The sequence below is a fragment of the Mauremys mutica genome, chromosome 2, assembly GCF_020497125.1.
Source record: "Mauremys mutica isolate MM-2020 ecotype Southern chromosome 2, ASM2049712v1, whole genome shotgun sequence".
Taxonomy (NCBI): Eukaryota; Metazoa; Chordata; order Testudines; family Geoemydidae; genus Mauremys; species Mauremys mutica.
The window spans coordinates 256,576,531-256,600,550 of NC_059073.1; the positions used below are offsets into that span (position 1 = coordinate 256,576,531).

Consider the following 24,020-nt stretch of genomic DNA (forward strand, 5'->3'; position numbering starts at 1 on the left):
CCTGAGATGCCAGTTGCCTCTTCAAATCAGTATCACTGTGGAGAAGAAGTTATCATCACCTACAAAGCATCATCTTCCTTTGTGTACTTTCAACTGTATAGCTGGCTAGAGATGGACTATGCCAGCAAGAGTCCTGCATCATCCTCCAGGTCTGCTTAGATATGTATAAGTTTAGTTGGTGCGGGAAAGGAGGAGAACATACTGTGCTTCAGGAGCTGCCTGTATACAAAAAAAAAAAGGAAAATGTATTCGGTCATTTGTATTCAACATTAAATAGAGGGAACATGTTTGTGAATAATGTTCAACAGGAGATGGGGGAATACTGAGGTCACTCCCCCCACGAATCCAGCAATGGCCACGCTTTGAAAGCTGTGACATACAGCAAAGGAAACTCGACCTTTGGGTCCAGTGGCGTTTCGAGTGTGATCTGTGCTGTCATTTACAGAGGGTAGAAATATAAGGATTTTTTTTAATTGCATCCATTTTTTTTTGGTCAACAGTGGTGTCTTTAGACCGCAAACTCTGTGGGAAAGGGCTCCGCAAGTCCTGTGCCCTGTGTAGGGGCTGCACTTCACAAATACCAGCAATGCCCATAAAAGGAAGCCCTGGGCGCAGCGAGGTGCTGCATCTGTCCCGCAGCCCGAGTTTGCCCCGGCTTTGCAACCACGTTAGCGAGTCTCTGGCCCTTGGGAGGTGACAGATGTGGCTGGGTGTGTCGGGGACTGGGCTGCATCCAGCCCTTCCCAACCTGCCTCATCCGCCTCAGTGTTAACCCCCCACCCTCGCGCCCGTCGGGAGAAACTTTGCTGGGAGGGGGGCAGTGATTGCCCCGCCGGCCGCCTCCCGCGGCCGCCGGGGAGCTCGCGTGGGGGGAGACGGTCACTGCCGCTTTCCCGCTTCCCAGCGCGCCTCCCCGTCTCCTCCCCCTCCGCCTGGCGGCGGCGCTGCCCGCTCCCCGCGCTCCAGTCTCCAGCAGCAGCAGCAGCTCGGGCGAGGCGAGCGGGGCAGCGGCGCGGAGTCCCAGGGACCCTCCCTCCCTTCGCCCCCGCCCGGCGGCCGCCGCCTCTTCCTGCTCCCAGCCAGGCGTTGAAGGCTTCCCGATGGCGCGGCGCTGAGGGAGCCGAGCCCGTCCCCGTCCTCGTCCCCGCTCCCCGGGCAGGCAGCGGCAGCGGCAGCGGGCGGTGCCGGCGCGGGGCTCTGCACTGATTCACTGCGGGGCTTGCGTGGGGCGAAGCCGGCTGGTACTTTTCTCCAATGGTCCAAAGCGACATGTCCAAATCGCCTCCCACTCCGGCGGCGGCGGCGGCGGCGCAGGAGCTGCAGATGGAGCTGCTGGACAACCCCCCACCCGCCGCAACAGCAGCGCAGGTACCTGGTGGGGTGAGGGGCTCCTGCGGGCCAGGGGTCCCTGGCTGTGCCTTTGGTGTCTGCCGGCTCCCTTCAGCTAGTCTCTGGCTTCCAGCTTCGTCCCCCCACCAGGACCCTGCAGTCATAAGGGGCAGGGGCAGCTCTGGGGGAGGGGAGGTCACTCGCCCCGTTCCCGTAGGGACAGATGTGCAAAGCTAAGCCGATCCCCTGTGCTCGTAAGAGTGGCTGTCTGGACTAGAACATCCATCCCTCACCCTCAAAACAGAGTCCTCGCTGCAAAGAAACGCTTTGAGCCATCGGATGTCCCAACCCTTCTCAGCTAACAGAAAAGCCTCAACCAGATTAGGAGGGGAACAGCTGGATCTCCCAAACTCCTTACGCTCTAACTTCAATTCCCATCTAGAAGGGAAGTTTGATAGCTCTTAGAAGAGATCTGAGATCCTTTCCCCTCCCCCCTTAAAATGTAATTTAATTAAAACATATTCATGCAAGGAAGTGTTCAGTGAAATAGATATTTTGTAAACTTTTCATTATCTAAGAGTGTAGATGAATGTAAGAACACACTACTGTGTTGTTCAGTGCCTTCCTTTCTAAAACAAAGGGTTGTTTCCCCATCTCTAACAACCTGTTGTATCTCGTGCAATATACATGTTGCTTACAATATTACTCTACAGCCTGTCTCCCCCCTCACATCCAATATTTGTCCATAGATTAGGAACCCCGCTTTAGAGGGGAAGACAGAATTTATGGACTTCGGCTGGAATAAAGGTGTTCCCGACCTTACAGATTCTAGCTTCTAGAATAAAATTAGGAAGCTGGGTCGTGTACCATGTTTTCTCCCCAAGGATGCTGTTAAAGTATATTATATATTGTATACAGATTGGCGAGTGTGCATGTTTGAGATAGACAAATGGAGGTTAACACCTCTATTGAAGAGCTTGCATTTTGAGAAGCTCTGGTTTAGTGTATTAATGTTGTCTAATATCTCTCTTAGCTTTACCTTACATGTATGCATAGATTCATTTTGCTATTTTTAAACCCAGTGTGTGCTCATATCTGAATAATGAACTCTCCAGTTCTATTTGGGATGATACCTTTTTGTTGTTGTTGTCAAAACTGTTTCTGATCCTTTATTTTAGTCCACTGTATCACAAAAATGTTGGATTAGAAATACTGTCACATGAAAATGGTGTCAGTCTGTCAAATTGACATTTATTGAAGATCACTAAAAATGAATAACAATTCAGCTATTGAGAAACCAGTTAATGTTTAAAAAAGAAAAGAGAAAGTGGTTTTTTTTCTTTTTGCTACCAAATTCACAGACATGAAAAACGCATCACGAACCGTGAAATGTGGTCTCCCCCCATGAAATGTGGTCTTTTGTGTGCCTTTATACTATACTGATTTCACGGGGGGAGACCAGCATTTCTCAAATCAGGGGTCCTAACCCAAAAGGAAGTTGCGGGGGGGGGGGTCACAAGGTTATTTTAGTGGGGTCATGGCATTGCCACCCTTACTTCTGCGCCGACTTCAGAGCTGGGCAGCCGGAGAGCGGCGGCTGTTGGCTGGGTGCCCACCTCTGAAGGCAGCACCCTGCCAGCAATAGTACAGAAGTAAGGACGGCAGTACCACAACCCCCTCTACAATAACCTTGTGACTCCCCCAAACCTCCTTTTTGGGTCAGGAGCCCTAAAATTACAACACCGTGACATTTCAGATTTAAATAGCTGAAATGAAATTTACAATTTTTAAAATCTTCTGACCATGAAGTTGACCAAAATGGACCGTGAATTTGGTAGGCCCCTACTTCTGAAACTACAGGCAGAAATATAGCAGTGTGGGCATATGCTTTGCAAGCCTTCCCACACAGTGGTGCCCTGGCACCTAATTCCTGACCTACAAATACTTCTGCTTTCTGCCGTATCCTGAGCAGAGACTGACAACTGTACCAAATTTCTGTAGTGGTTTTCTGATGTGGACAAATGACCATTATTGGTCACAAAATTCATTCTTATCTGTGGTATTAACTAGGCACAAAAGAATCTCTCTTGCATTATTGGTCTCTCAGGTACAGTACAGTGCTTGTATTCTGTTTTATATAATTGGCTTCTGAATGGCTAGAGCACAATGGTGGCTTTTTGTGTGTGTGGTAAAGATAGCAAAGCTTTTTAGTAAATGCAAGGAGCAAATTGCACTTCTCTGTACCAAAGTCCATCAGACAAAACAGTCTCATCTCCTTTAGACACGTATCCTAATCATATATAATCCTTTTATATCAAAGAAATTACATTATTGGAATAGAACACCCTTTTGTCTGAATATTAATATTTAATTAATTCCTTAGCATTTTATTGTATTGAGAGACCATTATCCTTTTGTTCCATTATTTCTGAAAAATTAATACAGTAAAAACTTGATGTTATTATGAGTAGTCACAGTGAGAAAGAGGCTGAATGTAGGGTATGTGATCCATTACTTACTGTACTACATATATTCTAGTAATGCCCATTTACCCACATGTTTAAGGTACTTGGGGCTATCATGTTTTGTGATACTGCTAGAACTATTCCATGCCAATATTCCCAGCGGTAAGGTCAGAGAACAGTTCAAGTTTTATGCAGCAATGTCTCTCCTTGAAGTACTTTCAGGAGTGTTATTTCCAGGAATGATGACTTCTGAAAATATCATTCTACAGCTTAGCTTAGCCTGTATGGATGTGACCAAACTTTGCATCCAGGTTTAAAACTGTGTCATATCCTAGGATTTTACCTATGCTAGGCATATTTTTTTTTATTTTGGTTATATATCATGTTCCATATTGTGGATCAACAAAGGCTGGCCAAACCATGTTACAGCAGTTTTGAGGAACAATTATACTTAATCGTTTGTTTCCATATTGTTGAGCCACCGACATCCTCTGTAATTAATCTGTTGCAAGATTTTTATATTATGGTTTTCCAACATGGTTTGCAAACAAAATAAAGTCCCTGGAGGCATTGATCAAGAAAATTATGCTTGAAACCTGCTAGTCCCTGTCCCAAATAGCGTATTATGTCTTTGTGTTTGCACAGCACCTAGCATAATGGGGCTCTGATTCTGACTGGGACCAGGGCCGGCTTTAGGCACTGCGGGGGCCGATTTGAAAGAGCTGGGACTTCGGCGGCAGCTCTATTGGCTGCCCGTGCCTTTGGCAGGACATCGGCGGAGGGTCATTTGGGACGTTGCAGGGCCCTCTTAGGGTTGCAGGGCCCAATTCGGGCGAATCAGGTGAATCGCCCTAAATCCGGCCCTGACTGGGACCTCTGGGTGAGTGCTACTTTAAAATAAATATTAAACATAGTAATAACTAGCACACTCTGGTCCTTATGTAGATAAGATTTTAGATAAAAGTTTAGGTCTCCAATCTATACATTTTAGGTCTCCAATCTATAAATCTATAAATGGAGATTCCCTATGTCCTAATAAGGAAGAGAGGATGGAAGATGAGAAAATACAGGTAGGATCTGATGAGAAACAGTCACATGAAAAAAAGTCCCATTCAATTACATCATGTGATGGCAGGCAGCTAAAAAGTGACAAATTTTTAGAGTGCTTGTATACCAATGCTAGAAATCTAAATAATAAGATGGGTGAACTAGAGTGCCTAGTATTAAATGCAGATATTGATATAATAGGCATCACAGAAACTTGGTGGAATGAAGATAATCAATGAGACACACAGTAATAACGGGGTACAAAATATATGGAAAAGACAGAACAGGTCATGCTGGTAGGGGAGGGGCATTATATGTGAAAGAAAGCATAGAATCAAATGAAGTACAGTCGAACCCATTTATGTCGACCTCGGTTAACTTGCCAATCTTGTTAAGTCGACGGTTTACAAGTGGAACCGCCAGACTCCCTCTTTGGCTTATGAGTTTCTCATCCGTTATGTCGATTTGCCGAACCCTAATATCTCGAGCCCGTCCCCGACCCACCGTGTCCCCAGCCGCCGGCTCCCCGGCTCTCCAGCCGCGCGGTTCCCCAGCCGCCCGCTTCCCGCGTCCCCAGCCGCCGGCTCCCCGGCTCTCCAGCCGCGCGGTTCCCCAGCCGCCCGCTTCCCGCGTCCCCAGCCGCCCGGCTCCCCGCGTCCCCGACCCACCGTGTCCCCAGCCGCCCGCTCCCCGGCTCCCCAGCCCCGCGGTTCCCCGCTTCGCCGCCCGCCCGTCCGCCCGGCTCCGCTTCCCCGCCCGCCCCCGTATACCCGGTCCCTGCCTGTCCCCGCCCGCCTGGCCCCGCATACCTGGTCCCTGCCCGTCCCCGCCCCACATACCTGGTCCCGGCTTCTCCTGCCGCCCGCCCGCCGGCTCCGCTTCCCCGCCCGCCGGTCCCCGCTTCCCCGCCCCCGCATACCCGGTCCCTGCCTGTCCCCGCCCGCCCGCCCGGCCCGCATACCTGGTCCCTGCCCGTCCCCGCCCGTCCCCGCCCCACATACCTGGTCCCGGCTTCTCCTGCCGCCCGCCCGCCGGCTCCGCTTCCCCGCCCGCCGGTCCCCGCTTCCCCGCCCCCGCATACCCGGTCCCTGCCTGTCCCCGCCCGCCCGCCCGGCCCGCATACCTGGTCCCTGCCCGTCCCCGCCCGTCCCCGCCCCACATACCTGGTCCCGGCTTCTCCTGCCGCCCCGCCCGCCGGCTCCGCTTCCCCGCCCGCCGGTCCCCGCGGCCCCGCCCCGCATACCCGGTCCCTGCCTGTCCCCGCCCGCCCGGCCCGCATACCTGGTCCCTGCCCGTCCCCGCCCGTCCCCGCCCCACATACCTGGTCCCGGCTTCTCCTGCCGCCCGCCCGCCGGCTCCGCTTCCCCGCCCGCCGGTCCCCGCTTCCCCGCCCCGCATACCCGGTCCCTGCCAGTCCCCGCCCGCCCGCCCGGCCCGCATACCTGGTCCCTGCCCGTCCCCGCCCCACATACCTGGTCCCGGCTTCGCCTGCCGCCCGCCCGCCGGCTCCGCTTCCCCGCCCGTCCGTCCGTCCGTCCGTCCGCCCGGCTCCGCTTTGCCGGATCCAGCCACGTGCAGGCAGCGCGGTAAGGGGGCAGGGAGGGGGTGGGGGGGTGGATAGGGGTTTATCTCGATCATTGGTTATCTCGATGGCTTTTGGCAAACCCCTAGGCCGTCGAGATAACAGGGTTTAACTGTAATAATATTAAATGAACCAAACTGTATCATAGAATCTCTATGGATAGTAATTCAATGCTTGAATAATAATATAGCAGTAGGGATATATTACAGACCACCTATCTAGGATGGTGATAGTAATTGTGAAATGCTCAGGGAGATTAGAGAGGCTATTAAAATACAAAAACCTCAATAATAATGAGGGATTTCAACTATTCCCATATTGACTGGGTACATATCACCTCAGGCAGAGATGCAGAGATACAGTTTCTTGACACCTTAAATGACTGCTTTCTGGAGCAGCTAGTCCTGGAACCCACAAGAGAAGAGGGAATTCTTGATTTAGTCCTAAGTGGAGCACAGGTTCTGGTCCAAGAGGTGAATATAGCCGTACTGCTTAGTAATAGTGACCATAATATAATTAAATTTAACATACCTGTGGCAGGGAAAACACCACAGCAGTCGAACACTGTCGCATTTAATTTCAGAAAGGGGAACTACACAAAAATGAGGTTAGTTAAACAGAAATTAAAACTACAGCACCAAAAGTAAAATCCCTGAAAGCCTCATGGAATCTTTTTAAAGACACCCTAGTAGAGGCCCAACTTAAATGTATACCCCAAATTAAAAAACATAGTAAGAGAACCAAAAAAGAGCCACCATAGCTAAACAACAAAGTAAAAGAAGCAGTGAGAGGCAAAAAGGCATCCTTTAAAAAGTGGAAGTTAAATCCTAGTGAGGAAAATAGAAAGGAGCATAAACTCTGGCAAATGAAGTGTAAAATATAATTAGGAAGTGTAGCAGGACAATTACCTAGCTCCTAGGGAAAAAGGGTAGGTTGATTGGAAAGGCAGCCACAGCTGGCCCTGATATAAGGGCAAAGGGAGGCACTAGGTTGGTCTCACTCTAGTCTAGAAGGAGCTAGCTGTCTGAAGGAGCACAGGGTATCTAGGGCAAGGCCAAGGGCAGACAGAGCTGGGGAGCTGTGGCCTGGCGAGTACCCAGGCTGAGGCCTTGCTGAAGGCCAAAGGAAGTACTGGGACTGCAGGGAGACAGCTGGGCCAAGAAAGTCAGGAGGTCCAACTCCCTTGCCAGTGGTGAGTGGCTATTACAGACTGCAGTTTGCCCCAGAGAACAGGGGCTAGATGATGACTGTAGTAGCCACTGAGGGAAGGTGGGCATAGAGGGTTGGGGGTTCCCCTGGGAGGGGAGCTCCAGAGTGGGGGGCACTGCTGTGAGGCAGAACTCCAGGGTAAGGGGTACCGGGGTCTGGGAAGGACATCGGGCCTGAGGCAGGAGAGACAGTGGCCAGCAAGAGGCACTTTGAGTGCTGGAATTGAGCGAATTCCCATACTGACCAGCAGGAGGTGGTGAGTGCTCGATCTCCTACATGAAGGCCAAAAAGAATCTGATGAACATTCTAGCCAAAGGCTCAAAAAGGAATAGCAAACATTAAATATATCAGGAGCAGGAAGTCTGTTAAACAACCAGTGGGAGCAGCGTGTGGCTGCCCCCTGCAGCTGTGCTCTGCTCTGCCAGCTCCTGGCATCAATTGCTCTCACAGGGTCCTAGCGCCCCCCCAACCACTAGTGCCAGGGCAGGCTGACCCTGACCCTACCCTTCCACCTGGCGTGGATGGACCCTTCCCTTTTCTGATGGGACCCTACACCAGAGCAGCCCCCACCTCCCCCGTCTACAATCACTGCTCCTGCCCCATGCTGGGCAAGGGGCAGCCCTATCCCCCACCCCCAATGAGGCTACAGTGAGAGGCAGCAGCAGGGCAGGAGGTGCACACATGATGCTACCCCCCCCCCCCCACCCGCACCCACCACAGGGGAGGTGATGGGACTTCTGGGACCTGAGAGGGGCCCTAGGAGCATGTGCACTAACAGTGGTACGAGGTGAGTGTGCTGCCGGGGAGAAGAGGGTATCCCTCCCCTGGAGCTCACTGCTGCTGGTGGAGAGATGGTGGGGGGAGTCCTCCTCTCTGGCCCCAGCCGGGGGCAGCCTGCCTGCACCCCAAACTCATCATCCCTGGCCCTGCCCCACCCCAGAGCCTACATCCCCAGCCAGAGCCCTCACACCCCAACCCTGAGCCCCCTCCTGCACTGTGCACCCCTCATCCCTGGCCGCAGCCCTCACCCCCACAACCCTCTGCCTGAGCTCCTCCCAAACCCTCATCCCCAGCCCCACCCCAGAGCCCTCATATTTGTACATTATTTTAAAAATATATATATTGGTTTACAAGGCAGGCAGGGGATCGGGGGAGGGGGGAGGATGGGGACTTGGCCTGTTCTGGGCACCACGAAAAATTATACAAACCTGCTGCCCCTGAAATAGTGGTGTCCCCCAGGGGTTTGTACTGGGCCCAATCCTGTTCAACATATTCATAAATTATCTGGAAAAAGGGGTAAACAATGAGGTGGCAAAATTTGCAGATGGTACAAAACTACTCAAGATAGTTAAGTCCCAGACAGACTGCGAAGAGCTACAAAAGGATCTCTCAAAACTGAGTTACTGGGGAACAAAATGGCAGATGAAATTCAATGTTGATAAATGCAAAGTAATGCACATTAGAAAACATAATCCCAACTATACATATAAAATGATGGGTTCTAAATTAGCTGTTACCACTCAAGAAAGAGATCATAAGAACGGCCATACAGACTCAGACCAAAGGTCCATCAAGCCCAGTATCCTGTCCTCTTACAGTAGCCAATGGCAGGTGCCCCAAAGGGTTATAGTCAAGTGATCTATGCCCTGTCACCCAATCCCAGCATCTGGCAAACAGAGGCTAGGGACACCATTCCTGTGCATCCTAGCTAATAGGTCCATCAATGGCTATCTTCCATGAATCTATCTAGCTCCCTTTTGAACCCCGTTATAGTATTGGCCTTCACAACACCCTCTGGCAAGGAATTCCAAGGGTTGACAGTGCGTTGCATGAAAAAATACTTTCTTGTGTTTGTTTTAAACCTGCTACCTATTAATTTCATTTGGTGGCCCCTTGAGTCATTGTGGATAGTTCTCTGAAAACATCCACTTAATGTGCAGCGGCAGTCAAAAAAGCAAACAAAATGTTGGGAATCATTAAGAAAGGGATAGATAAGACAAAATATCATATTGCCTTTATATAAATCCATGGTTCACCCACATCTTGAATACTCTGTGCAGATGTGGTCACCCCATCTAAAAAATTATATATTGGACTTGGAAAAATGTTCAGAAAAGGGCAACAAAAATGATTAGGGGTATGATTAGCTGTATGAGGAGAGATTAATAAGACTTGGACTTTTCAGCTTGGGGATATGATAGAGGTCTATAAAATCATGACTGGTGTGGAGAAAGTAAATAAGGAAGTGTTATTTTCTCCTTCTCATAACACAAGAACTAGGGGCCTCCAAATGAAATTAATAGGTAGCAGGTTTAAAACAAACAGAAGTTTTTTTTCACACAACACACAGTCAACCTGTGGAACACCTTGCCAGAAGATGTTGTGAAGGCCAAGACTATAAAAGGGTTCAAAGAAGAACTAGATAAATTCATGGAGGCTAGGTCAATGGCTATTAGTCAGGATGGGCAGGGATGGCATCCCTAGCCTCTGTTTGCCAGAATCTGGGAATGGGTGACAGGAGATGGATCACTTGATGATTACCTGTTCTGTTTATTCCCTCTGGGGCAACTGGCATTGGCCACTGTTGGAAGACAGGGTACTGGGCTAGATGGACCTTTGATCTGACCCATTATGGCCATTCTTATGCAGAGCCTTATGACTTCAATGGGACTACTCACAGTTCCTAAAGTGGAGTATGTGTATAATTCTGTAGGGGACTTAGATGTGACCCTCTCAGAAAAAAGTCAGGACACTGAGCACCTCATTTTCAGAGGTCATGAGTAAGGCGACGTTTATGTCATGGATATCATGGAAGTCACACAATCCATGACTTCCAGAGACCTCCGTGACATTCTCTGCTGGAGCTGCTGGATTCTGGAGCTGGGAGCCAGCGGGGCCCTGGCAGGGTTCCAGCAACAGGTGACAGCAACGACAGGTGATAGGGCCCCCCCTGCAATGTTCCACAACAAGTGGCAGACTCCTGAGGGGGCCCTCCTCAGGGTTCTAGTGATGGGCAACAGCATCATGCAGGGAAAGGGACATCTTGGGTGAGGGGTTGGGGGTGTCCCATATTCTCTTTGGGAAATATGGTCATGCTGCAGCCCCCAGCTGCTGCGGGCAGAGAGGGAACCCCACAGCTCCCAGCCACCACAGTGGCGTGGGAAACCATGGAGCCACAGCAGCAAAAGTCACGGACAGGTCATGGCTTCTGTGGATTTTTGTTTATTGCCTGTCACCTGTCCGTGACTTTTGCTAAATACAACCATGACAAAATCTTAGCCTTAGTCATGAGCACCCATAACTCCATCAGTGGGAGCTTGGGGTGCTCAGTACCTGTGAAAATCAGGCCTTTATTTTTTTTCCTTGACTTCCTATTTCATCAGCTTTTCACAAACAAAAAGCCAAATAAAAGAGAACTCATCAGTTTAGCAATCAAGTAATTTCTTAAGAAGATAGGTCCACCTGATAATTTCTAGTTACAGACAGAGAGCAAGTGGCAATGCTTTGCAATTCTTCCATGGTAATTGCTTCATCTGTCTGGTCCTATTTTTCTAATGAGTCCACAGTTCAGCTTCTGCTTCCAAACTGATTTTGTGTGTGTGTGTGTGTGTGAAGTCCAGAGACTAAATCTCTAGCACTATTGCCATACCAGAACAGAATATTGGTTCATCTAGTGCAGTGGTTCTCAACCTATTTACCATTGTGGGCTGTATCTAATACTACCTGTATGAACCCGAGGATGTGTCATGGGTCACAGCTCCGTGCTGATTGGGCCACAAGTGGACCGCAGGTTGAGAACCACTGATCTAGTACATTATCCTATCTCTAGCAGAGGCCAGGGTGGGATACTTTTAGAGGAAGGTTCATGAAACCCTGTAATTGGCAATTATGAAATAACCTGCTGAGAGGGGAAATATCTTATCTGAAGTGAGTTCCTTCCTAATTATTTCCTTCTCATCTTGCCCTCTCTTTACCTCCTTCTATGTTATCTGTCAATTAATTTCCTAATGGCTTGACAAATTGTAAATGAAAACAAGTTCCTTCTTCCATGTTTCCTTTTTTTCTTAATCTCTTTCATATCCTTTTACAGAGCCTCAAACATCAAGCCTTATTGTGATGGCTTTGTTATGGCAATAGGTGCTCCCTTCTTTCTTTTTCAAGGGGCTTCTGTCTTCCACATTTCAGGAGTTCTTGCTTTTATTTCTAATTAATACTTAGGTTATCCTCTAATATAAGAATTCTGTGTGTGTGTGAATGTGTACTGTTGTCACGAGGCTAAGCACATTTGATTTTAGGTCCTTGCAGTAGTTCAGTCTCGATTTTTGGAGAGAAATTGATATTGTGGAGTGAGTATTGTGTAATTTGTTTTCGCACTTTGTGAATATTATCTACAAATGTGTACGTACATCCTGTTGTTCTTAAAGCAAGATAGATCCATTGGCACACATGGGCCAGACCCCAGCTTAGTCACCTGAACAGTCACAAGGAACCAGCTGCCCTCACTGGTTTCTCTCAGGTCTCCACCCATCATCCATCTGCCATATGAGTAGGAGCAGGCAGGATCAGACCTCCAACAACAGCTCCCAGTCTTAAAGGGCCCAAGGGTTGTAAGAGGCTTGCTGGGATGAGCACATGTGCCCCAAGAACCAGTGCCTGTCTTACACACTCCTTTCACTCAGACTGAAGGCGGAGAGGTCTTAATCTATGGTGGGATGCATTGTCACCTCTGGAATGTAGTAAATCAGCAGGAGGAAGAAAATTCCCTGGCAGCTAGGGAGACAGTTGGTCTGAGTGAGGAGAGCAGGCCTAGTCCCCTCTCCTGGCTAAGAGGGTGAGGGTGGCAGAAACTCTTTGAAAGTGGCTGTTGTGGGAAGGGAGCTGGCCCTCTTGAGATCCAGCAACAGAGTAGAGGTAGCCTGAGATCGGAGACTGATGAGAAGCAAAGCGCCCCATAAGGGAGAGGCTGTTGTTAGCAGCGGTAGTGGCAACAGCATATTGCAGGCTGACACAAGGCCAGTGGGGAAGGAACAAAGACTTGACCCTACATCCGGGTTTCTGAATAAAGGAGGGCTTGGAGGGGTCTGCCAGGGGCGCTGAAGCAGCATCCCTTCAAGCAACTAGTAAAAGAGCAGGAGACTGTGGGGTGGAGCTTGCAGCCTAAACACTGTTAGAGGGAAAGCAGTCTCCACAGTAACTGAATCAACTGCATGGAGGAGCCCCCAAAGAGATATCACTATGAAGTTGAACCCTAGCATGTTGGGAACTACTGACTTTCCAGGTACTGTGCCTGAGTCAGCCTAATCCTCTTTCAGAATCCCTCCTATGGACTAAGGAGGAATTGTGATGTTTATCTTTTGTTGTCATTTAAGCTGTTGTATGTGGGATATTTGTGACCACCTTTTTTTGCCAGCCCTACTAAACAATTGCTTTTGTCTGAGCTGTGTGTCTGAGTGCTTATTGGGACTCACCAGATGCTAGTCTATAGAGCGTACTGACTGAAGTGCTTGCAGTACTTGCCTCTGAATCGTGGTATGGCTAACATGCTACTGAATATCAGAGAGGATTTATATACCGCAGCACTGAACAACCCCATTTGGTGGGGATGATTACAGTGGCAATGGATTGTTCTTGAACTGAGTGGTAGGATTCGGTAGTGTGTCCTGAATTTTCCTTAGGTTTCTGCTCTTTATCTAGTGCATGTGCACATTTAAGTCTCTTGGTCTTGAATCCCGCTGCAGCAGGGGGAGGAACATTCTGCCTGTTAGAATAGGAACATTCTCTTCTCACTCCAGCAATTATATATTAAGAGATTCTACAAATCTTTCAGGATTATGCTTCTCAATTACTTTAAGTACTCATTTGTTCCTTATGTTAGTCCTTCATTCCCAGATCTATAGGTCATCTAATCTGCATTCCAGCTCTTGATTTTTGTTTTTTCTCTTTCATGCTCTCCAGCTTATCATTTTTGTACTGAGACATTATACTCCTGAGGGAATTCTGCACCAAAAATTTAAAAATTCTGTACACAATATTTTAAAATTCTGCAAATTTTATTTGTTAATAAATAAATGTGGAGGCTTCAGCATGGCAGTGTGGAGCACAGGCCACTGACTGCACAGCGGTGGGAGATCACCCTGCAGCCCCCACCCCGGGACATGGACTCGGCAGTGAGGCTGCACCTGACCCTGACAGCATCCAGGCCTGCCCCTGCATGCCAAGCACACTAGATGTAGCAGGGCCGGCTCCAGACCCCAGCGCGCCAAGCGCGCGCTTGGGGTGGCGTCCCGCGGGAGGGCGGCAGGCAGCCCCGGCGGACCTCCCGCAGGCATGCCTGTGGAAGGTCTGCTGGTCCCGCGGCGCCGGTGGACCTCCCGCAGACGTGCCTGCGGAGGGGCCGCTGGTCCCGCGGCTCTGGTGGAGCATCCGCAGGCATGCCTGCGGGAGGTCCACCGGAGCCGCGGGACCAGTGGACCCTCCGCAGGCACGTCTGCGAGAGGTCCATCGGCGCCGTGGGACCGGCGACCAGCAGAGCGCCCCCACGCGGCTTGCCGCCCTGCTTGGGGCGGCGGAAATCCTAGAGCCGCCCCTGGATGTAGACAGGCATGTTCAGCGCAGCAGGATCCAAATGTGGAGGGGCTTAGTGTGGGGAGATCCGGGGTGTGTGTGATAGAGTTCTGTGTGGGGCAATCTGGGTGCAGGCAGCTTGGTTTGGGGGGAGTCCATGTGCTGGGGGGGATTAGTAGGGGGTTCTGGGTGCAGAGACAATGGGACTTTGCAGGGGGTCCAGGTGAAGGTGGTTGGGGCTCCGTGGCGGGGGGGGGTTGGGTGTGGAGGGCTCAGCGGGGTGGGGGTCTGATGCTGGTTTGATGGGGTGCAGGTGCTGGCTTGATGGGGCTCAGTGGGATGGTGGTCTAGGTGCCAGGGGCTAGTGAGTGTGGTCCAGGTGCAGGTGGGGTAGGGTTTGTTGGGGTAGGGTTCAAGTGCGGGGGGCAGTCTGGGTGCAGGGGTGGGGTCCAGATGCAGAAGTTGAGGCTTGTTGGGTTATGGGTTCGGGTTCAGGGGTCTCAGTGGGAGGGGTCTGGGTGCAGGGGGTGAGGCTTGGTGGGGCAATCTGGGTATGAGGTGGGTCTGGGAGCATGGGGGTTGAGCAGATAGGGAGCAGCTCCTCATACAGTGACCCCTCCCCTCTGGGGCTGAAGAGCAATGGGGGCAGGAAGGAGGGGAGTGCGGAGCTTCCTGCAGCCGGAGAGGTTTCGGGGGCGGGGTGTCCTGACCCTGGCTGCTCCTTGCAGGGGAAGATGAAATCCCGTCCTCCCTAGCCCTGCTGGGGCTAGCAGCTGAGCCGAGCACAGGATAGGAGCCACTGGCTGGGGCGTCTGCATCCTGGCCCCTCTTCCAGGGATTTACCTCTTTGCTGGCTGCTCCGGATACCCGAAACAATGTACCCGCGCTGCTGGGGAGCGGCGCATGACCACTTTTGCAGCTTCCCTTTGCTTCCCCATCAGAAAGTCATTTTTTTCTGCAGGGAAGCAAAGAAATCTGTGGGGAACATGAATTCTGCGCACGTGCAGTGGTGCAGATTTCCCCCAGAAGTAGCGTTAGTGACTGCTGGCTGAATCCTCTGAATCCTTCTTTGAATCTTTGAATGAGGCAAACATGTCTGTTTTTAAAATTTTAGCTATGCCTCTAACTCTTTAATATCAGTCTTAATGACTAGTACTGTATTTTCCATTATAGGCTGGGGATCAGCTTCTACTGAGAGCATTACAGATGCTGCTTTTTTCTGCCTTGGTGTAAAATACAAATGAATGGTAGCTGATTGTTCATAGATATGCATTTAGGATTTTCCGTAGATTCAAAGGCCAGAAGGGACCATAGTGATCATCTAGTCTCACCTCCTATATAACACAGGCCATAGAACTTTCCCCAAAATAATTATGTGAGTATACATTTTAGAAAGACATCCAATCTTAATTTTAAAATAGTGAGGGAGACTCCACCACAACTCTTGGTAAATTGTTCCAGTGGTTAATTATTGTCACTGTTAAAAATTTACACCTTATTTTCCGTCCACACTGACTGGTTTTCTGGTTGTGGATTGAGTAATTTGATGCCATTAGATCCACTTTTCCAGATGCAATTTAGCATAGCATTTTTCCGTTGGTGATCAACCATGTATTCTGTTTATGTACGTTGGAAAATTAAGTATTGTGGATGCAGGCTTTCTGGGCATTGGACACAGCAGGGATCTTGTTAAAATCGTAGGGTTTCATTGTGGAAAAATGAACACTCTTCAGCTCCTAATAACTTAGAAATAATTGTTCATATATGAAACAGTGTTAATTTGCAGGGAACCAGTATGCATGTGTAAGATGATTAATATGATTTTCATGGTTTATTAGGTAAGATGGATTTAAATAAAGGGTGAGTGACTTATTTTTAGGTAAAAGTGAGAATGAAAAACATGTCTTCATCACTTTTCTTCTTAAAGAGTGTGGTAGATGAACAATTTTTACAAAAATACTTGTAGTTAAAAAAAAAAAAGTCTTACACAGCCTGACTGGTATTTTAGGAAGCAACAGAATTTAAACATGTGTGTGTTGTGTTTCTTTGTCTCTAGCAACGCAGCCCATTTAAAAAGAACTTTACACACCTAAGTAACTAAGTAATAAAGCACGCTAAGGTCCCCATTCTATATAAACACTTAAGGGCATGCATAACTTTACTTGTATCAGCATTCCCATTGAGTGAGTGAGACTGCTCCCATGATTGAAGTTATACCTATACTTAAGTGTTTGCAGGACTGGAGTCTTACTAATTGTGAAACGAATACAATTACTTTGTGCCAGATTGTTGCCTCCACATGCAGATATTCTTGGATAGTATTGAGGAGCATTGCCTTTGTGCATATAGCATACAGGCCCAGACTACAGGGACTGTTCCCTGCATAAATACTACTGTGTACAAGCCTATGGAGCAGGCTGCCCTGGTGGGAGCATGCTGGAACATTCAGAAGTACGGTAAAGCATATGCAGTACCTTGGTGCATTGGGTTCAAGAAAGGCTGCCCACCTTGTCACTTATTTAGGCCAGTAGCCATGTGTCACAGTTCAGCCTGTTATTTGTAATTGTTCAGTTATAACCAACTGTTATATACTTCTTCCTGGAATATAAGCAAAATGTAGACAAAATACCTAATTTTAATACTGAAATTTCCAGCCTAGTATTATGTACATTGTGAAAAATCAATTGTTCATGCAATTGATCATGCACAACACAGCTGGGAGGAAATGCACAGGAAGAGGCAAAATATAATAAAAAGACAGAATCAGTGATCCCAAATCTCAACATTTTATCATATTTGGTGTTTTTCTTAAATCCACAGCTCCTGGAGTCATGTGATTATGTGAGAATCTCAGCTCTCATTTAAAAACAAAAAAGCAAGTTGCTAGCCTTCAAAGTTTGGAGAAAAGCTTGAAAATTTGAACCCTAAGGACTCAAATACCAGAGGGCAATTAAAAAGAACCCAAAATGTATTGACTTTAAAATCATGAGAATTTTAAAAATAATCTCATGATTTTTTTGTGGGGAGACTGAGTCAGGATTTTTTAATGTTTGGTGTAGCAATGTTGCAGAGAGTATTAGGAAATCCAATTTTTTGTTAAGAAGTGCTGCCATGCAGTTACAAACATATACATGATTAGTAGCAAGAGTAAATTTAAGAGGGGATTACGTGGCCCACCACCTCTTTAGCATGATGAGGATGCTATCAACCTCCAGTTTCCTCAGATGCCAAAATCTTTCCTCCTTTTATTTTGTTTTGTTTTTTTTACTCTGTGCAAGAGTTTACAGTATCAGACAAGAAACAAAGACAGATACAGTAAATATATGAGAGAGTAGAAGGAAACAATGAGACAATATTGATCAGCATGATAGGAAGTGGTATCCGCACACCAGAGCTGTTGTCACATTTTTGTAGACATCACGGCAAAGGAGAGTTTTAAGGAGGATAATGAGGTAGCCTTTTGAATGTTTATGGGGAACACTCAGGTGTGAGGGGTAGCATGGGAGAAAGAACTGAGGTGCTGGTTTGAAAATTTAACAAGTGGGAGATGGAGGCTGGCATTATTGGCTGATTGGAGGCAGGAGTTGACATCTTGATAGTGAATGAAAGATGATAGACTGGGTGAGGATCAGCTGAGAAGGGCCTTGAAAGTGAGTACAAGCAGCATAAGTTTGATGTGATCGAGAAGAGGGAGCCAGTGGAGGGATTCAAAGAGAGGGGTGAAATGGTCAAAGCAATGGGCTAGAAGAATAATCTTTACAGCTGTACTCTAAATGGATCTGAGCAAGGCAAGATTGCATTTGTCAAGGCTAGAGAAAAGGATGTTGTTGTAATCAAGATGTGAGATAGTGAGAACCTGGACAAGAGTTTAGCTGTGTGGATGGATAGAAAAGGCTGTATATTAGTGGTGTTAAGAAGAAAGATTTAGAAATAGCCGAGATGTGAGGACCTAGAGAGAGGTCCAAGTCAACGATGATGCATAGGTTATGGGCTTGAGTGACAGGCAGGATAGTGGTGTTGTGTACAGTGACCAAGAGGGAGGTCGCTACTGAACAGAAATATTAATTGAATATGTCTTCCTTTTGTGCATTATTATTATCATATCCAACTAGTAATGAATCAATGCCATTGTTAGGACTCCTTTTGTTCCTGATATATTTTAAAAAGCTCATTTTTGTTATCTTTAACTCTGACTATAGATTTTACCTGGTGTTTTTTTGCTTCCATTGTCAATTTTCTACAATTCCTAGCTTTTAATTTATGTTCATTATTATCAATTCCCCCCTTTTTCCATTGGTTTTATTTATTATGGCTGCTTTCACTTCCCCTCTAAGTAAGGCTGGATTATTGACCAGTGTAATCTTCTTTCTCGGTTGTATGAGTGTGGATTTTGTAGCATTTAAGTAAACTGTTCTTAAACAGTTCCCAATTATCATTCACATTCCCAGCTGATTTGGTTCATAACTGGGATGTACTATAGACTTCTCCAGCATCTCTCTTATTAGAAATACATTTAAAGTAACTATAAAATAAAATAAAACCATACTTCATTCTGACTTGTGAATATAATATTGCATCGTACTAATTTATAAAACTGCTTCACTGAACCTGAAAGGAGAGAGAGAACCTTTCAGGGCTTGACTGTGCAAACTTTATTCATGTTGGTCAGCACTTACTTATGCACGTGTCCCATTAATTACTTGCGTAATTGCTAACCCCAACTTGAGGAAGGTTGCCCAGGTGAGACCCTAGCAGTCAAACATGTCATATTACATCGATAATGTTTGTATTTGATAATGTTTCTGTGTAAGGGAATGTTGATAATGTTTCTGTGTAAGGGAAATTAACAGTATTCCTGTTTTATTTTTTATAGTCTTACGGAAAAGGTGCAAGAAGAAAAAACCGATTTAAAGGATCAGATGGGAGTACATCTTCTGACACTACCTCTAATAGTTTTGTACGTCAGGTATGTTATGCTTTTTTTAGTTTGTCATTCAGTTTTCAAAGGATATTGCAAACTTATTGGTGTTCAGGACAGACTAGACAGACTTTTTCTTGCAGTATTAGTGATCAAGGCACAGTGTGGTGTTATTGGACACAGAACATAGTAGCTTTCAGTTAGTCTTATTTGCTGTTGCTGAGAGCAGTATTTATTTTATCACATAAATTCCATGAAGTGATTAAGTATGTAGGGAGATGGGGAGACTGGTGGGAGGGCCTGGAGTGACCGCTCTAGCAGACATTATAGATTTCAGAATGGATTCATTAGTTTTGATGGAATAATGCTAGGGAAATTCTGAGGGGGAGCCTGTGGTTAGATGTTGATAGATGTTTGGCTGCGTGTGTGTTTGCTCTGAATGCCGCCCCAGCCCAGCGCAGAAAAGCTGGCAAGGCAGACCTCGAGCGAACCGCCCAATGACCACAAGGTCCGTTAAGGGATGAAGGTTCCTTGCCAGGTTTATTGTCAACGAAGTATGGCACTAATATCCTGCAGACTCTACCGGTCCACTAATACACGTATGCCCGTAACAATGGACCAGCTCAGTGAATGGCAGACAAAGATACTCCCTCTGAGATTCATCTTTATACCCGATACAAACAAGTTAATAACAAACAAGCCCCTCTGACATAGTTACTGCCCCCTGACATGGCTAGTTATCACTCATCACCTTGTACATGTTGGTTCGATCAAAACATCTCCATTACGTACGTCCTGACCTTATCTTTTAGGAGGGGTTAGTGTGTTCCTGTTATCCTTGGGGAATGTTTTTGTACCATCCTTGATATCAGGTTGTTCTGGTACCACTTGATATTGAGATGTGTTTGCGTGAGTATTCTGTGACTTGCACTTCTTAGGAATGTGTATTTTTGCAATATCAGCCCTGTTCTTGCCAGATTCTGTGAGCAGGTCATGCCTCATACCAGGTCTCTAATACAAGAGTTTAAGGATCAGGCTCTCTTCCTGCTACAGAGCCTTGTAAAGCTGTAGCTCACGAAAGCTCATGCTTCAATAAATTTGTTAGTCTTTAAGGTGCCACAAGTACTCCTGTTCTTTTTGCGGATACAGACTAACACGGCTGCTACTCTGAAACTTGTAAAGTTTTCAGTAGTTATTGTGGGTTTATTGCGTATCGGTTGATTTGGCCCATAGAGTTAGTGAAAACCACAGTGACAATAAAGTATATCCAAGGCACAGTGTAGCTGCAGAATTGTGCTCCAGAAACTCAGTGTCTTTAAATAAACTCAGTGTCTTAAAAAAAAATTTAAAAAAGCTGTTATGGCTGAGGACAGAACCTTGAAAATGTGAAGCAAATGTTAACAATGCAGTGACATGTGCCTGAGTCTGAAGAAAACCTGCAACAAAGCTCTGATAAATGATTTTTCCCATCCATTTCATTCAGGATTTTGCAGGTGCAGAATTTGGCATTTTTGCTGCAGAATTCCCCATTTTACTACAACGAGGCATGCAACATTTTGTTTTTTGTCTCCTTTCCTTGCCAGATTCTCTTGCTTTTTCATAGAATCATAGAATATCAGGGTTGGAAGGGACCTCAGGAGGTCATCTAGGCCAACTCCCTGCTCAAAGCAGGACCAATTCCCAACTAAATCATTCCAGCCAGGGCTTTGTCAAGCCTGACCTTAAAAGCCTCTAAGGAAGGTGTAGCGGGGTGGACCCCGCTCCGGCCCGGAGGGGTTTAAAAAGTGGCCTGGCAGGGCTTGAGAAGACAGCCTTTAGCCTGGGCTGATTGGGGAAGTGGCTGCAGCTGAGGCCACGCCCCAAACTGAGCCACAGGCCTTATAAAAAGGCCAGAGAAGCCAGAAGCCAGACAGTCTCTCTCTGGCTATAGAGAGAGATGGGCCTGGCTGCTTAGGAGCTTGAGACTGGATACCTGAGTGAAGCAGGGCTGGGGAAGGCTGGGGAGCTCCAGCCTAGAAAGCCCCAGGCTGTGGCCTAGCAGTGGGCCAACAGGTACTGGGGGTTGCAGAGGGCAGCCCAGGGGTAGGCCAAGGCAGCAGGTCCAAACCCTCCTTGCCTGTGATGAGTAGGCTGATACTGCAGTCTGCCCCAGAGTGTGGTGCTAGACAATGACTGGCAGTAGCCAAATACTGAGGCAAGGTGGGGATAGAGGGTGAGGGTTCCCTAAGGAGGGGAGACCCAGAGAGAAAGGGGTTACTGCTAGGGGGCAGCACCCCATGTAAGAGGGCACCGGGTCCAGGGAGGGACACGGGGGCCAGAGGACAGGTGGATCACCAGCCTGCAGAGGGCGCTCCATTGCCTGGAACGAGCTAATTCCCAGAGTCACCAGCAGGAGGCGCCGCAGGGGTGAGTCCGAACCCGTTTACACGTGGTGGAGAATGCGGGCAGTTGCGGTCCGCCCCTGATACAAGGGGCCAGGGCAAGGACTGGGACAGTTGCCCAGAAGAAGAGCTGAGTCCAAAATGGTGGAGAAAATGAAGAACTGAGACTATTATTGGAGAGCCTGTGTGGCCCGGCTCACCGAGCAGCAAGCAGGGCTGCTTCAGCTGCTGCGGGGGAAGGCACAAGGACCTCATTGGGGCCTAGGCACCTGGGGCAGGAGGCTGGTGCCAAGGCCAAGGAACTGTTGGGCCTGTGGAGAACCAGGACACTTGAAAAGGGAGTGCCCCCATGGAACTCACAGGGCCCAGGCAAGCCCTGAAGGAAGGGCTATGCCAAAAATGGGCCATGGACAGACTCGAGTGCCCCCTGTGAAGCCAACAGGGGGGCTCAAAATGTGTTGGGCCTGTGGGGAACCTGGGCACAAGAAAAGGGAATGCCCTCAGGGGACTCACAGGGCCCAAACTAGCCCTGAGGTGGTCAGGGGTGGGCAGTGGATGTGCTGCTTCTGCCACAAGGGGCACAAGAAGCCTAGTCCCCAGAGAAGTTGGGGGAGACCGGAGGACCAGGCCAGGTCCAAGATTGCCCCAAAGGAGGGGGTTGTGACGGCCAAGACCCAAAAGAGGGGCCTGGCAGGGGCAGAGAGGCCCCAGACAAACTAGGGATCCCATGGAGGAGCTGAAAAGGCTACCATGGGTACCCAAACCCTGGAGGAAGGAAGCAGGCTGCTCCAAGTGCTGGAGAGCCTGCGAGAAGAAAGAGATTCTCTGCGGGCCCAGTTGAGGAGAAAGCTGGGCCGGTAGAGCACCCCACCTGCCCCCCGGTGGAGGGGTTCTTGAGGTGGGGGGTGTGTAGCGGGGTGGACCCCGCTCCGGCCCGGAGGGGTTTAAAAAATGGCCTGGCAGGGCTTGAGAAGACAGCCTTTAGCCTGGGCTGATTGGGGAAGTGGCTGCAGCTGAGGCCACGCCCCAAACTGAGCCACAGGCCTTATAAAAAGGCCAGAGAAGCCAGAAGCCAGACAGTCTCTCTCTGGCTATAGAGAGAGATGGGCCTGGCTGCTTAGGAGCTTGAGACTGGATACCTGAGTGAAGCAGGGCTGGGGAAGGCTGGGGAGCTCCAGCCTAGAAAGCCCCAGGCTGTGGCCTAGCAGTGGGCCAACAGGTACTGGGGGTTGCAGAGGGCAGCCCAGGGGTAGGCCAAGGCAGCAGGTCCAAACCCTCCTTGCCTGTGATGAGTAGGCTTATACTGCAGTCTGCCCCAGAGTGTGGTGCTAGACAATGACTGGCAGTAGCCAAATACTGAGTCAAGGTGGGGATAGAGTGTGAGGGTTCCCTAAGGAGGGGAGACCCAGAGAGAAAGGGGTTACTGCTAGGGGGCAGCACCCCATGTAAGAGGGCACCGGGTCCAGGGAGGGACACGGGGGCCAGAGGACAGGTGGATCACCAGCCTGCAGAGGGCGCTTCATTGCCTGGAACGAGCTAATTCCCAGAGTCACCAGCAGGAGGCGCCGCAGGGGTGAGTCCGAACCCGTTTACAGAAGGAGATTCCACTACCTCCCTAGGTAACCCATTCCAGTGCTTCACCACTCTCCTAGTGAATTTTTTTTCCTAATATCCAACCTAAGCCTCCCCCACTGCAACTTGAGACCATTACTCCTTGTTCTGTCATCTGCTACCACTGAGAACAGTCTAGATCCATCCTCTTTGGAACCCGCTTTCAGGTAGTTGAAAGCAGCTATCAAATCCCCCCTCGTTCTTCTCTTCTGCAGACTAAACAATCCCAGTTCCCTCAGCCTCTCCTCATAAGTCATGTGTTCCAGCCCCTTAATCATTTTTGTTGCCCTCTGATGAACTCTTTTCAATTTTTCCACATACTACTTGTAGTGTGGAGCCCAAAATTGGACATAGTACTCCAGATGAGGCCTCACCAATGTCGAATAGAGGGGGTTGATCACATCCCTCAATCTGCTGGCAATGCCCCTACTCATACAGCCCAAAATGCCATTAGCCTTCTTGGCAACAAGGGCACACTGTCGACTCTCATCCAGCTTCTCGTCCACTGTAACCCCTATGCCCTTTTCTGCAGCACTGCTTCCTAGCCATTCGGTCCCTAGTCTGTAGCAGTGCATGGGATTCTTCCGTCCTAAGTGCAGGATTCTGCACTTGTCCTTGTTGAACCTCATCAGGTTTCTTTTGGCCCAATCCTCTAATTTGTCTAGGTCCCTCTGTATCCTAGCCCTATCCTCCAGCGTATCTACCACTCCTCCCAGTTTAGTGTCATCTGCAAACTTGCTGAGTGTGCAGTCCACGCCATCCTCCAGATCAGGGGTCCCCAACCCCCGGTCCGCGGCCCGATACCGGGCCGCGGCCTCTTAGAAACTGGGCCGCGAACCGACCCAGTGGACCTCCCGCAGGCGTGCCTGCGGGAGGTCTACCCGAGCCACGGGACGAGCGCTCCCTCCGCAGTC

General features: G+C 48.8%; 1 protein-coding gene across 4 annotated transcripts in view; it reads left to right on the forward strand.

Moving 5' to 3' along the window:
* The first annotated feature begins 1,075 nt into the window (after nt 1–1,075).
* CACNB2 (calcium voltage-gated channel auxiliary subunit beta 2) overlaps nt 1,076–24,020 on the forward strand; it is a 426,320-nt gene continuing 403,375 nt past the window's right edge. Inside the window, exons 1-2 of one of the 4 annotated variants that reach the window (XM_045003347.1) lie at nt 1,076–1,368; nt 19,070–19,162. In XM_045003347.1, coding sequence (XP_044859282.1) covers nt 1,255–1,368; nt 19,070–19,162 — 207 coding nt within the window. In that variant the 5' untranslated portion in view covers nt 1,076–1,254. The remainder of the gene's footprint in view (nt 1,369–19,069; nt 19,163–24,020) is intronic. The other 3 variants (XM_045003334.1, XM_045003337.1, XM_045003335.1) reach the window with 3 other exon arrangements.